Source organism: Carlito syrichta, unplaced genomic scaffold (genome assembly GCF_000164805.1).
Source record: "Carlito syrichta isolate Samal-C Ts95f unplaced genomic scaffold, Tarsius_syrichta-2.0.1 Scaffold308692, whole genome shotgun sequence".
NCBI classification, from domain to species: Eukaryota; Metazoa; Chordata; class Mammalia; order Primates; family Tarsiidae; genus Carlito; species Carlito syrichta.
Window position 1 is genome coordinate 319,538 of NW_007252788.1, and position 14,696 is coordinate 334,233.

Here is a 14,696-nt window from a genome sequence, read left to right on the forward strand (position 1 = left end):
AAGCGCAAACCCTACTGTGAACTGTACATGAAAGGGATCTAGATTGCTCGTTCCTTTTGAGAATCGAATGCCTGGTGATCCCCCATCCCCCCTGTCCCCACCATCCCACCCCCTCCCCCCATCCCTGTCTTCCACGAGACCGGTCCCTGATGCCAAAAAGGTTGGGGACCGCTGCCCTATTGGACAGCACCAACAAGAACATTTACGTCATCACAGAAAGTTCTATTGAAGAGCACACCAACCTAGATCTTCTAGAAGGTCTAGAATCGAGTATCTCTACTTTTCACAGTGTCGAAGAAATGCATCCATGAAAGAAACACTGCACTTGACAAAGTACCCTTTCTAGGCTGACCCTCATGACTGCCTGTGAGGTGGGCGGGGAGATTTCAACAGGCCCATTTTATAGAGGAAGAGAGCGGGTCTTCGTAAAACACATTGCATAAGGTTCACAGGTATTGGGTCAGGTGTGGTTAGAATTAAAACCAGGTTCCTCCGGATCCAAGGTGAAGGCTTTCTGCTGTGGCAAGCAACGGCTACAAATAACGTGACCCGCCAGTTGCTGTGTTTAGTGCTCACCATAAAAGCTCAGGCCTCCCAGAACGAGGTCGGCAGGCCCCTGGAGTGCTTCTATTGATTGAGTGATTTCTGAAGTGATAACTAAACTCTGTACAGTGTCGTTGGGCAGCTCTGGCGTCAGGTGGCCTCGGGGTGCAGGTCCTGACTCCGCTACTGACTGTTGACTCGGCAGAAAGCACGCTGCTTCCTGTCTCTGACCCCACCTTCCTTTTCTCTGTGGAAGTGGCCACACACTCAACTCCCAGTGTTGTCGGGGATAAAATACACATGAAGTGAGGTGATGCACAGAGCCTGGACCTGTCAGGGCCTCACCAGTGGTGACTCCAGGTGTGACTGGCAGAGTGACAAAGCACCGTCCGTGAGGCAGCCAGGGGGCACCTCGTGCCACAAGGCATTCCAGCTACCCCCGTGTTCACAGATGACACATCTGAATGTTGGGAGGTCAAGGGCTGACTCGAGGTCAGACGCTAGAAAGCTCGACATCTAGGCACAGACTTGGGCCATGGGGACTGCAAGTCTCACGCTTCTCTTGTGACCTGGCGTTGCTTTTCAGGAGAGAAGGGGCAGTGGGAACCCAGTGTGGTTGGAGAAGATCCAGCTATTCCTCTCACTGTCCCACCTCCCCTCCTCAGGAATGGCCAATTCATGCTTTCTTGGCTGTGTGTAAAGTGCTAAGCAAAGGCAGCTTCATTCATCCGTCGATATGATTGTCAACCTGGGGTTCCTCTCATATAGAGATCTAGAGCCCTCTCCAAGCCACTGTCATGTGACATCCTAGAGCCCACTGAGAGGACGTGACACCTGAGACCAGGGGGCTTAAACATGGGGAGGAGAGAGTGAAGCGTCCTCATCTCCTCCCCGAAATCTTGTGCATAAACACCCTCCTTCCAAGCTCTGTCCATCCCAGTTCCCTGCAAAAGGCCCGGTCGCAGCACCCAGAGCCGCGGCTGGGCCCCTCCACGCTGCCACGGAGCTCGGAAGACCACCGGCCCAAGACTGAGACCCGTGTGGCTACAAGTCACTGGGTTTGAAGCCAGCTACTCCCCAGTCTTATCAACAGCCAAGCGGACTCACTTCTCCACCACCCTCAGGGTGGGAGGCACTCACCCTGCCACGACGATCTCGAAGTCCCCGTCATGGTCCACATCCGTGACGGCCACTCCGTAGTTGAGCTGGGTGGGGTTGCTGTCGTAGTCGGGCGGCAGAACCGAGTTGGTGACGGCCGTGAACATGGGCTCTGCCCGCTGGGACCCCTCCGTCAGGGGCAGCAGCCACACTAGCAGCAAGACCGGCGGCATTCTGAGCATCTGAAACCAGAGGCGGCAAGCGTCACCGAAAGAACCGGGCACCAGGGCGGGCTGGGGAAACTGATCCCGGGAGGCCCAGAGGTTCCATCCCCCACTCACGGAGCCTCGGCAATCCCAGGCTGCGGCCTCCCCACTAGCCCTGCCCGACCGTCCGCTCTCAGGCTGCAACTGTCCCATCATGGCCGACCCCCCTTGGCCTGTTAGGCTCTCACGCTCTCTAGAGCACTGATCACTGTGACATGCACTGTCATTTATTTATTATCCTTCATATCGATTGTCTCCCCGGGATAGAACGGAAACTCCACTCGGGCAAGGACCTTTGTCTGTTATCTACTGACGTACGCCAAGCCTAGGATGGTGCACATGACAGGTGCTCGGGACATATTTGTGGAAGGGAGGGAGGAGGAAAGGGGGGAAGGAGGGAGGGAAGAAGGAAAGAAGGAAAGAAGGAAGGAAGAAAAGAAAGGAAGTAGAGCATGAACATATGCGTTTCCCAACCTTGGGAGAATGAAGAATGTCCTGGATCCAGATGGTGCGGAGTTTGGGCGAGACCCTCCTGAGCGCCCAGACCTGGAATGTCAGAGGCAGTGAGGGACTGCCCTCCCGTGGGACTTGGCCCCAGAGGTAGCTCAGGGGGAGCCTGGGGCCTGCTGGGTTCCCCAAGCCAAGATCCCTGCCCAGGGCCGCCAGCCATCACCTCCTGACAGAAGCGGTCACTAGGGGAGGCATCCCGGCAGAATTGGCGGGTAGCACACCATTCGCTTGGAGAAATTAAACCCTTGCGTGCGTGTTTTATTATAAATTAATGATGTATAATGCATTGTATAATTCATTGCTGTATCGCTAACATAACTTGGTGTTGCCAAGCAGCCTGGGGCCAGAGAGCCAGTGGCAAGCACCCCGGAGGTGGCTGAGAGCGGCCAAGGAGGCGGAAGGACTCCACCCGCTTTGCATGCGAGCAAGGAGACACTTGGACGCTCCCGACGGCACCATCCTGAGACTCCGCCCGTGGGCCTGGACCAGAACGCAGAGGCTCCCCTGGAAGGAGTCCCACAGAGGCAGGCTGTGCGGTCCTGCCCCGGTGGGCAGAGTGGTCCTTTCCTGCCTTAGAAGGCAGCAAGCCTCTCCTGGACGGGACTTTTCCGACTGGCTTGTCAGTGCATCTGGCAGCCGACAGCAAGGCTGAAGGAGGTTGATGTCTTCATGAAGGGAATGGCAAGGAGGATCTGTAGACTGTCGCCCCGGACGGAGACAGATGCTCCTGCCAGTAAGCGAGCTTTCTCCTGTGCAAGGACCCAGAGGCCAAGGAAGGACCAGGCACTGCCTTCGGAGCCCACGTGACCCAGCAGCCCCCTCTAATGCCTTGCTGGGGAGGCTGGGGCAAGGCTTCCACCGCAGGGCAGAAACCCAGAAGGAGGTTCTTGTAGTGCAGTCCTGGGGGGTGACACTACCGGACCGAGGTCGCTCCAAAGGACAGAGACGTCGGAACGAGACAGCATCTTCCACCGCGCTGTCTAATCACTGAAGACAAACACATCACGCATGACTGCGGAGCTCTGTGACTTGGCAGAAAGTTTGATCGGATAAAGAAAAGTCATAATTGGATTAATGAGCAGCTGGGCGGGGGCGGGGAGGAACGGAAGACGAAAGAGTATTTAATAACCAGTGTAGACATGCTGGGACGTAGCAGGGTTTGAAGGTCACTGGACCTTTCGAGGTCTGACATCTACTGTAGTGATGGCAAAGGGGTCCTGACTGGAGAGCAAAGTCCTACTGATTGGCAGTGGCTGGAGAGACTGCTGTAACCGGTAAATAATACCAGCAATGGGCGTGGGAGAGAAAAGTGGTGTCAGGCATGCCTTCTGGAAGCTACCTACGGTGGGGGGGGACCCAAAAAAACCTGGAATTTATTTGTAAAAACCATGCTGGGTATGGGGGATCACGCCTATAATGCTAGCATTTTGGGAGGCCGAGGTGAGATTGCCTGAGTCCATGGGTTTGAGACCAGCCTGGGCAACTTGGTGAGACCTCATGTCTACAATCAATCAAAAAATTAGCTGGGCATGGTGGTGCATGCCTGTGGTTCCAGCTACTTGGAAGGCTGAGGCGGAAGGAACGCCTGAGCCTAGTAGGTTGAGGCTGAGGTGGCCGTGAGCATGCCACTGCACTCCAGCCTGGGCGACAGGATGAGACTCCAACTCAAAAAAAAATTTCGTGTATTTATTCCTACACGTTTAAACTACAGTCACCTTCAGAGTCCTCTCCGTTTGATGCAATATGTCCCAAAACAGTTTTGGAACTTGTCAGTTGTGATATCTTTTAGCGCTTCTGCTGTTTTTTGTTCCACCACTTCCACATCAGCAAAATGTCTCCCTTGGAGAACTGTTTCCATCCGAGGAAACCAAAAGAAGTCACTTGGGGAGGGATCAGGTGAATAGGGAGGGTGGAGCATGAAAGTCACGCCATTTTTGCCCCAAACTGCTGACCAGTCAGCAGAGCATGGGCAGGTGCGCTCGTAAATCACCCATCATGAAATGTGCAGACGCACTGAAAGAATCTCCAAAAAAAAAAAAATTCACTGAAGCCAGACACAACCTCTCACCACAACGCCAGCTGGTCCATGGATGCTGATGGGTTCCTAGAACATTCACCTAGCGGGGGAAGATTGTACTACAGGGGCATGTCCTCCAAAAGATAATTCTGGATTTTTGGATGTCCCCTCATATAATTTAGGTCGCTGCCACCAGGCAGGCAGGTCCTAGGAGGGTAATACAAGCCCAACTGGTGGACATTTTCTGATGAAGCCCTCAAGAGGTAAGAGCCAGGATCCGGCTTCTTGATTTTCACCTTTTCTCTGAGAAGTAGAACTTTTAATTAAAAGAGCTACATAAAAGACGCCGCTCCTCTCTGCTACCCATCTCCAAATAAATAACCCAAAGCAAGATGAAAATGAAATACTGTACCTATGGGCTGACCTCTATTTCGCTTGGTGACCTTGAACGAGTCACCACCTCTTTGAGTCTCAGCTTATGTCCCCAAAATGAAGGTTTGGGAGGAGTTCACTAAAGGTCTTTTCCGGCTCTAAAATTGTATGATGGATTAAAGAATTTTTTTTTAGACACAGACCTTCAGCAGTTTTTTTTTTTTTTTCCTGAGCTGCTTCTATAAACTTCAGACCAACCTATGGTTTTCCTCTCCGAACATATTAAACGTATTTCAAGCCAAACGGTTTTTCAGCGGACGTCCACGGCAGTTCCCACACGAGGCCAAGGCCAGAGAGGACAAGGCATCACTAGTGTGAATCTCAAATTCACCTACCATGAGCAGACCAGTGGATGATCGCCCCCGAGGCCTGAGAGAGAGTGGGTCGGGGAGAATAAGTCCTTTCCATTGAACTCCTCTGCCACGCCAAAGGCACCCAGGCACCCATCGGGGCTACTCGGCACCGGAGGAAAGTCAAGGGGCACGCGGCGGGCTGCCATGATGGCGGACTGGAAAACATGTGGTGAGGCAGCTTGGGAGAAGGGCTGGTAAATATGTCCCTTCTGTTCTTAGGGCCCAGGTGAAGGAAATTATTGCCACGCTCCTCTGGACCCTCGCCATCCAGAGTGGTCCACAGACCAGAGCTCCAGCATCCCTTAGGAGCTGGTCAGAAATGCAGAGTCCTGGACCCCACCGCAGACCTAACACACTAAAATATGCATTTTTACACGATTTCAGGTGACCCCACTGCATGTTAAAATGGGAGAAACACTGCCCAGTCTGGCCTCTACGCTGGAATCACCTGGGGAGCTTTAAAAAAATTCTCATGCCCGCTGATAATTTCTTGGAGAAGACACCAAAAGCACAAGCAACAAAAGAAAAAATAGATAAAATAGACTACATCAAAATTAAAGACTTTTGTGCATCGAAGGAGGCTATGAAAAGAATGAAAAGGTAACCCACAGAATGAGAAAAATATTTGCAAATCATATATCTGATAAGGTATTAATATTCAGAATATATAAAGAACTCCTACAATTCAACAACAACAACAAAAACAACCTGATTCAAAATAGGCAAAGGACTTGAATACACATTTCTCCAAAGATATGCAAATGCCCAAGAAGTACATGAAACATCACGAATCCTTAGGGAAATGCAAAGCAAAATCACAGTGAGATACCATTTCACACCCATTAGGATGGCTATAATCAACAACACAGAGAAGAGCTGAGTGCAGTGGCTCACGCCTATCATCCTAGCACTTTGGGAGGCAGAGGCAAGAGGATTACCCGAACTCAGGGATTGGAGACCAGCCTGAGCAACATGGCGAGACCTCATCTCTACAATAAACCAGAAATATCAGCCAGGCATGGTGACGCATGACTGTGGTTCTAGCTACTTGGAAGGCTGAGGTGGAAGGATCGCCTGAGCCCCAGTAGGTTGAGGCTATGGTGACAGTGAGCATACCACTGCCCTCCAGCTAGGCAACAGAGTGAGACTCCAACTAAAAAAAAAAAAAAAAAAAAGATTAATAAAAAGAACAAGTATTGGTGAGAATGTGTAGAAACTGGAATCCTGGTGCATCACTGGTGGAAATATGGAATGGGGCAGCCATTGTGGAAAACGGTATGACAGTCCCCCAAAGAGTTTCAACTGGAATTATCATGTGATCCAGCAAATTCCACTTCTGAGTATATACTCGAAAGAACTGGAAAATGACTCTAACAGGTATCTGACACCCACGTTCACAGCAGCACTATTCACAATAGCCAAAAGATGGAAGAAACCCAAGTGTCCATTCATAGATAAATAAATTTCAATGGATATTTATTGTAATAGATAAATTTTAATGGATACACAAAATGTGGCACATATCGACAGTAGAATATTACTCAGTCTTCAACAGGAAGGAGCATCTGATACATGCCACAAGGTGGATATATCTTGGGACCTTATGCTAAATGAAGTAAGTCAGTCACAGAAGAACAAACACTGTGTGATCCACTTATACCAGGTACCCAGAGTTGTCAAATTCACAGAGGCAGAAGGCAGAATGGTGGTGGCCAGGAGCAGGGAATGACAAGTTAGTGTTCAGTGAATATGGAATTACAACTTGGGGAGATGAAGAAATGATGGCGACGGATGGTGGTGATGGTTGTACAATGTCAATGTGCGTCATTTCACTGAACTGTACACTTAAGTATGGTTAAAATGGCCAATCTTATGTTCTGAATACTTCACCACAATAAAAAAATGTGGGCCGGTCTTGGTGACTCAGCCTGTCATCCCAGCACTTTGGGAGGCCGAGGTGAGTGGACTGCCTGAGCCCGCAGGTTCGAGACCAGCCAGGGCAACTTGGCAAGACCTTGTCTCTACGATAAACAAACAAAAAAAATTAGCCGGGCGTGGTAACGCTCACCTGTAGTTTCGGCTACTTGGAAGGCTGAGGCAGAAGGATCGCCGGAGCCTAGCAGGTTGACGCTGGCGTTGCCGTGAGCGAGCCACTACACTCCAGTCTGGGAAATGGAGTGAGATTCCAACTCAAATAATAATAATAAAATTAATTAATTAAATTAAAAAATGTGAATGTCTGGGTCTCATCCCAAGATAGTCTGATTTAATTGGCATAGGGTAAAGCCTGTGTGCAGAATTTTTTAAAATATATAATCATGGGGATGTTGGACTCTTAAAAGCTCCCACGTGGCTCTGCTATATGGCACGGTTTGAGAAGCAAACCTTATACACCGGTGCTTCAGTGGCAAGGTTTGAGAAGCAAACCTTATACACCGGTGCTTCAGTGCACCTGCGACTGTAACGTGTATACGAATCACTTGGTGGTCTTGTGAAAATGCCGATCCTGATTCAGTAACTCTGCGGTAGTGCCCAAGATTCTATATATCTTTCTTTTCTTTCTTTTTTTTTTGAGTCAGAGTCTCACTCCATCGCCCAGGCTGGAGTGCAGTGGCATGCTCACGACCACCGCAGCCTCGACCTGCTGGGCTCAGGTGATCCTTCCACCTCAGCCCTCCAAGTAGCTGGAAGTGCAGGCACACGCTGCCACACCCAGCTAATTTTTTGATATATTGTAGAGCCGAGGTCTCGTCAAGTAGCCCAGGTTAGTCTCGAACACCTGGGCCCAGACAATCCTCTCACCTCGGTCTCCCAAAGCGCTAGGATTACAGGTTTAAGCCACCGCACCTGGCCAAGATTCTATATTTCTAACAAGTCCCCCGGATGGTGCCAGTGATGCTGGTCTATAAACCACACAGGCTCTGCACTTTGGCTCTGAGGGTCATGAAGCCAGGCTGCACGCTCCAGGGAAGCACGAGGTGGGTCTAAGAACCTTCGCCTCTGGAACTCAGAAGCTGAAACAGGCCCCAGGACTTGCAATCCACAGGGCTGCCCAGACTCAATTTATTTATTTATTGAGTCAGAGTCTCACTTTGTCATCCAGGCCTGAGGGCAGTGGCATGATCACAGCTACCACGGCCTCCACCTGCTGGGTTCAGGTGATCCTTCCATCTCAGCCTCCCAAGTAGTTGGGACTACAGGCACGTGCCACCACGCCTGGCTAATTTTTAAAAAATTTATTGCAGAGATGAGGGCTCACCAAGTTGCCCAGACTGGGCTCGAATGCCTGGGCTCAGGCAATCTTCTCACCTCGGCCACTCAAAGTGCTAGGATGACAGGCGTGATACACTGCACCCGGCTCAGTTTATCTTTATACGCTCAGAATGCTAACTGTCTTCAGCTCAAGGTCAAATCACCACAATTGACAGGGAGTGACAAAGAGAGATTCTGACTCTAATTTTTGCAAAGAGGTATGAAGGGGGAAGGGTTGGGGCTGGAGGGGGTGGTGAGACAAGGAGGCAAGGGATAGGGCCCATCAAATGGCCGAACCTAGAGAGATGGGGCCTGGGCAGAGATTTGTAGGCCGAGATAGAGACGCATGCCACCGTGTTCCCAGAAACCATCACGGTGCCTGGCACCTAGCAGTGCTCTATTAGTAACTGTTAAATAAGTGAAGGAAGGAATATGTGAAGATGATGATGTGAACCGGCAGAAGCTGCCTGCAACTTGTTACAGCTGCTTAAAAATTCTTTCTCAAAAGCAGTGCTTCTCCAACTGCCATGTGCTTACTAATCACCTGAGGATCCTGGTGTTTGTTTGTATTTTCTTTTTTTTTTTTTAAAGCTAGGCTTGATGGCTCAGCCTTTAATCCTGCGCCTTGGGAGGCTGAGGCGAGTGGATTGCCTGAGCCCGCGGGTTCGAGACCCGCCTGGGCAACTTGGCCAGACCTCATCTCTACAATAAATCAAAAAATCAGCCGGGCGTGGTAGCGCATGCCTGTATTTCTGGCTACTTGGAAGGCTGAGGCGGAAGGATCGCCGGAGCCCAGCAGGATGAGGCTGCGGTGGCCAGGAGCGGCCACTGCACTCCAGTCTGGGCGACAGAGTGAGACTCCAACTCAAAAAATAAATAAATAAATAAATAAATAAATAAATAAATAAACACCAGGGTTTCACTCTCACCCTGGCTGGAGTGCAGTGGTATGATCATGGCTCACTGCAACCTCCAACTCCTGGCCTCAAGTTATCCTCCTGTCTAGGCCTCTCGAGTCACGGAACTACAGGTATGTGCCACTATGCCTGGCTTTCTAATTTTTGGTAGAGACGGGATCTTACTCTGTGTCCCAGGCTGGTCTGAAACTCACGGCCTCCAGGGAGCTTTCCTCTTTAGCCTCCCAAACTGCTGGGATTACAGGCATGAGCCACTGCGCCTGGCCAGGATACTGTTAAAATGCAGGTTCTGATCCAGCTGGTGTGGGGCGGTGCCTGAGAGCCTGCATTTCGAACAAGCCATCAGGTCACGCCAGGGCCAGGCTCTAGACCGGTGGCGGTTCTGAGCCCTGTGACTGCCCAACAGAATCACCTGGGTAGAAATACACCCCTGCCGCCCAGGTGCCCAGCCCAGTTTCTGGCTTAACGGGTCCGGGGTGGGGTTTGGACACTGCATAGTCTCAGAAGCTGCCCAGATCATGTTAATAGACAGTCTGGGCCGAGAACCACTGCCCAGCCCTGAGGTCCCCAGACAGGAGTGTGAGCTGGAAGCTGATCTGAAGTGAAAAATGTTTCTGCTACCAAAATCCATCACTGGCTGGTTGAAGTATATAAAGAAAATCTATTTATCCAGAGAGTGCCGGTGGAGGAGGGGCTGTGACGTCGAGGAAGAAGAGGGACAGGATGACAGTGTCGGGGGCGGAAGGGCAGCGGGACCGGAGTGACCCCACATTTGCCGCGGCTGACTCGGGCAGCCTCCTGTCGCCGCCGCGTACGCTGGCATCCTTGGGGAGAACAGGTAGGGAGGACAAAAATAGAACGGAAAAGTAGGTTGAGCGGAACCTTCTTGTGTTCTCGAGCGCTTGGGTATCAAGCCCCTACTATGTACTGGGATGAGCACTTGAGGAGTACATAGTACTCAGTACTGCATTTTCCACACAGAGATGTAGTGGGCCCTGCGAGTGCCGGGTCAAATAAAATCCAGTCCTTGTCTCGAGGGAGCGCCCTAACAGGCAGTCGAGCTCGGGTGGAACACCCCATATCAGGGCAGAGACAGGCAGAGGGGCGCGGGCCAGGCTTTTAAAATGTTTGTAGAGACAGGATCTTGCGATATGGCCCAGGCTGGTCTGGAACTCATGGTCTCCAGCGATCTTCCCTCTTCAGTTCCCCAAAGTGCTGGGATGACAGACTTGAGCCACTGCACCTGGCCAGGAACATGGGGAGGGGAAGGGAAGGGCCAGAGATAGGAGGGCTGGTGTTTCAGGCGGAGAAGAATTGCTTTGTAATAATAATTTCTTCAACATGCGCTTCTAAGCAAACTTTTTGAACATTCCTCAGCAGGATGGGGAGAAAGGGAGAGAGACACCAAAGCTTGGAGTTGGCCACCTGGATTTGAATCTCTCTCTCTTTTTTTCCTTTCGGGTCAGAGTCTCACTCTGTTGCCCAGGCTGGAGTGCAGTGGCATGCTCACGGCCACCGCAGCCTCAACCTGCTGGGTTCCAGTGATCCTTCCGTCTCAGCCTTCCAAGTAGCTGGAACTACAGATGCACGCCACCACGTCCAGCTAGTTTCTTTTGTGATTTATTGTAGAGACGAGGTCTCACCAAGTTGCCCAGGTTGGTTTCGAACCTCTCGCCTCAGCCTCCCAAAGTGCTGGGATTACAGGCGTGAGCCATTGTGCCTGCCTTGGATTTGACTCTCAATCCCACCAAATTAGCTAGTGACCTGGGGCCTGTTTCTTAGCCCTGCTGATCTCTGGTGTCCCCATCTGTAACATGGGGATCATGGACCTGGCCTGTGGCGATCATGTGACGTGTAACACGGGGTCGCGTGCCCTGCCACGGGTTCAAGGGTGAAGTGAGCTGCAGTGAAGGCAGCTGGGTCCCAGGCAGGAGGCAGCCTCCTTGTTCCCGGTCCTTCCACTCAGACAGATGTCTGTAGACACTGACTGTGGGTCCCACGCAGCCAAACTCAGTTTTCCGCGGCCTCGGGACTTTCCCAAATTGGGTCTGAAAACTGGTAACCAAGCAACCTGGATTCCCTGACGTGGGGTCAGGCAGCTGCAGGGTGAGGCTCGCGGGGCAATTTCCAGGGCAGGCCGTTCTTTCGCAATTATCGAGAGAGCCAAGGACACACCCCGAGCTCTCAGGAAAACAAGAGGCCCAGATGCTTCCGACTCTGGGAGCAAGCCGGGAGCAGGACCCTTTGCAGACTCGTGTGGGAGAGTCCAGGCGTGAGGGAGGGGGAAGCCTCGGGGACGCTCTGCCCTGCACGGGCTTGACCGCCAGACCCACATGGACCCGCAAAGGAGCTCCTGGGACTCGAGCTGCATCGTGCTGCCCTGGCCCGTCCACCCATGACAACCCTCCATGAGCCTGACACCGAGCTGGGCGCCAGAGGCACAGGAAGAAGCTTTGCAAGATTACGGTATGAGATGCTGGCAGCCTCGTGAGGAAGGGCATATTGAGATCTAAGGTGGGGGGGTGCTTCCTGAGAGAGGGGCGGTGGCTGGATTTTGAGGACACCACGAAGTCAGCTAGACAAGGAGAGGCCAGAGGAGGGAGGGTAGGAACAAGGCCGACAGAGAGCAGACACCTGCAGAGGGCGGGGGACCCCGCCGTCACCCAACCTGCCCTTCCAGGACGGCCCGCCCGGAGGCCCCGCTGACCAGGTCAGCGCCAGAAGGGTTTCCCAGCCTCAGGTTTCCAGCGGGGGCCCTTCCATCAGACGAGACCACGGGTTCCCAACCAGGGCAATTTTGTTAGCCTCTGCCCCCGGGGACGCTTGGCAAGATCTGGGGACATCTCTGGTTGTCACAACCAGGAAAAGGGATGCTCTGGCATCTAGTGGGTGGAGGCCAGGGATGATGCTGGACGTCCTACCACGCACAAGACAGCGCCCACGGCAGCCCCGAATGTCAAGTGCTGACACGGAGAACCCCAGAAGAGGGTGGCATTCCCAGCCTGCCGCCTCCCCCATTCCCTCCTCCCAGGGGCGGGGGAGGGGCTCAGCATCCTGCCAGTCAGAAAGACACCAAGGGCACCGACAGCCCTCTCTGGACCTGCCTTCCCACAGAGGCCACTCCACCATGTGCCGAGCTTGGCCAGGCTCAGCCCGGCCCCACCCTGGACAAGGCCTGCAGCGGGTGGGTCCCAGGGACCCCACCCCGGAGCCTGGCCTGCCGACGGCCGTCTCCACCTGCCCCATCTTTACCCCCGTTCCGCCCTGCATCCCCTTCTCTCCCCATGGGTCCTGAGTCTGGGTGGGCACGTGGGTGCTACCCAGGGGCCGCTTCAAGCCCCGCACCGTCCCTGGGGCTGGAACTCTGGCATCGTGACGCCACCGATCGCAGTCAATGCCGCTCACCAATCCCTCTCTCCAAGTCCCCTTTCTTCCCCTGAACAATCCCCTGCCACCCACTTCCACGTGCTGTGTAAGTCTCAAGACCGTGTGGCTCTTGAGCTGAATTCATGGACCGTGCACACAAGACACACAGAGAGGCACGAAACTGCAGTGTCACCCGGCAAGTACTGCCCGAGGAAGAGGTAGTAATAACCACACCTGGAGGCCAGAGGGCTACGGAAATGGTTATTCTGGAAGTGAGAGGATCCATGGGGTCTCTCTACCACTGACCGTGTGCCGGGCACGATACTACCCCTTCACATGAAGGAACCAGGCAATCCACGTAACCGCTATCGTGGATTTTACAGATGAGGAAGTGAAGGCACAGAGAGGGTAAGTAACTTGCCCAAGGTCACGCGGATAGTCTATGATGGATCCAGGATTTGTGTCTAAGCAAACCGGCTCTGGAATTCTTAGGCTCCACCCTGGTTCTTCTCATCTCACCCAACGTGTCTTAAATCAAGTGGGATGGGAACGCTGGGGACGGACGTCTCTGCTGGGGCAGCTGGGGGAGGCCCGAGAGACGCAGTGCTGAGCTGGCCAGGGGGACAAGGTGGAGGACGTGTTCCCAGCTGAGGAGACAGCGTGTATGTGGTGGACACGCAGGCTCACGCAGTGCAAGGAGGCCCGGCAGGGATGGGACTCGGGTGAGCAGGACGGCTGGTGGGAAGGAGGGCGGCTGGGGCGGGGGAGGGGCGGGAAGAGACCCGGAGGCCTCGTGAGTGACACAGGCCACCGCGTCACGCCTGGAATCGCCATGGCTAGAGCAGCGTGTTGGAAGGACGCCGTGGCAGCACCGCTCGGGGAGGGCTGCGAGGGGCCAGTCGGGAGGCAAGCACAATGGCCCCCGCGTGAGAGCGTGCCGGGGGCTGCCATTTGTTCACTCATTCATTCATTATTGCGTGCGCACCTACTGTATGCCAGACACTGTTTGGGGCACTAGGAAAACAGTTGAGAACATGATAAACGCGTGCCTGGTGGACTGTACATTCTGGCACCTCCGTTTCCTGTTTCTCCGCCCTGTCCCGTCCCGGTCCTCTGCGCTCCAGACCCCCCAGCCCCTGCCCCCACAGACAGTGCCGTGTCCCGTGCACCCTCCCAGCACCAAGAAAACGCCAGGCTTCCCTTCCTCCCCCCAGCCAGAGAGCGCTCCGGCGCGGCGGACGGCGACGTACACAGACAGGCGGGAGACTCGGTCCTCAAGTGGAAAAGGCACACGGCCGCTCCCAGGACTGGGTGAGGGGTGTCCCGGAGCCCAGTGGGCTACGGAAATGGTGATTCTGGAAGGGAGAGGCCCCATGGAGTCTCCTGGCCTCGTGCACGAGGCACAGTGGGGTCTCGAGGCACAGCGGTCACTGCTCAGGCTTCCGGCCCGGCAGCACGGGTGGCCGTGAGAAGCACCGGACGTGAAGGCGCATCGAGCGCCGAGCACAGTGCCGGGTGCAAGTCCACACACGGCGGGCAGCAGCCACCAGGACCCGCTGTTCCTGCTAACAGGAAGTGTCTGCAGAATGCACCAGGGCATCTCAGGAGACGCGGGGCAGGCCTGCCACGGGCTTCCATTCCAGGAGCGGCTGCCAAACGCTGAATGGAACGCTCTGGACCGGGAGACGTTGAGGAATAGGCCGCTTCTGTGACTGATGTGTCTGGGACCCGAGTGCAGTTCTTTGACTCCTCCAGACACACAAGGCCGCAGCCTGCTGCGCGATACACATTCATTCTTCAAACATCTAGAAGACGTCCACGGGCCAGGTCAGTAAGGGTGAAGAAGGCACAGTTTCTTCTCAAAGGGCTTACAGGAGTCTGCTGGGGAAGACGCAGGTCAGTGGGAGAAGTTCAGAGCAGCTGTAACAGGTACTAGCCAGGC

General features: G+C 53.7%; 1 protein-coding gene across 1 annotated transcript in view; it reads right to left on the reverse strand.

The window, feature by feature from the left end:
* Positions 1-1,883, reverse strand: part of CRTAC1 (cartilage acidic protein 1) — a 144,704-nt gene extending 142,821 nt beyond the window's left edge. Inside the window, exon 1 of the mRNA XM_008065633.2 lies at positions 1,684-1,883. Coding sequence (XP_008063824.1) covers positions 1,684-1,883 — 200 coding nt within the window. The remainder of the gene's footprint in view (positions 1-1,683) is intronic.
* Positions 1,884-14,696: the final 12,813 nt, after the last annotated feature.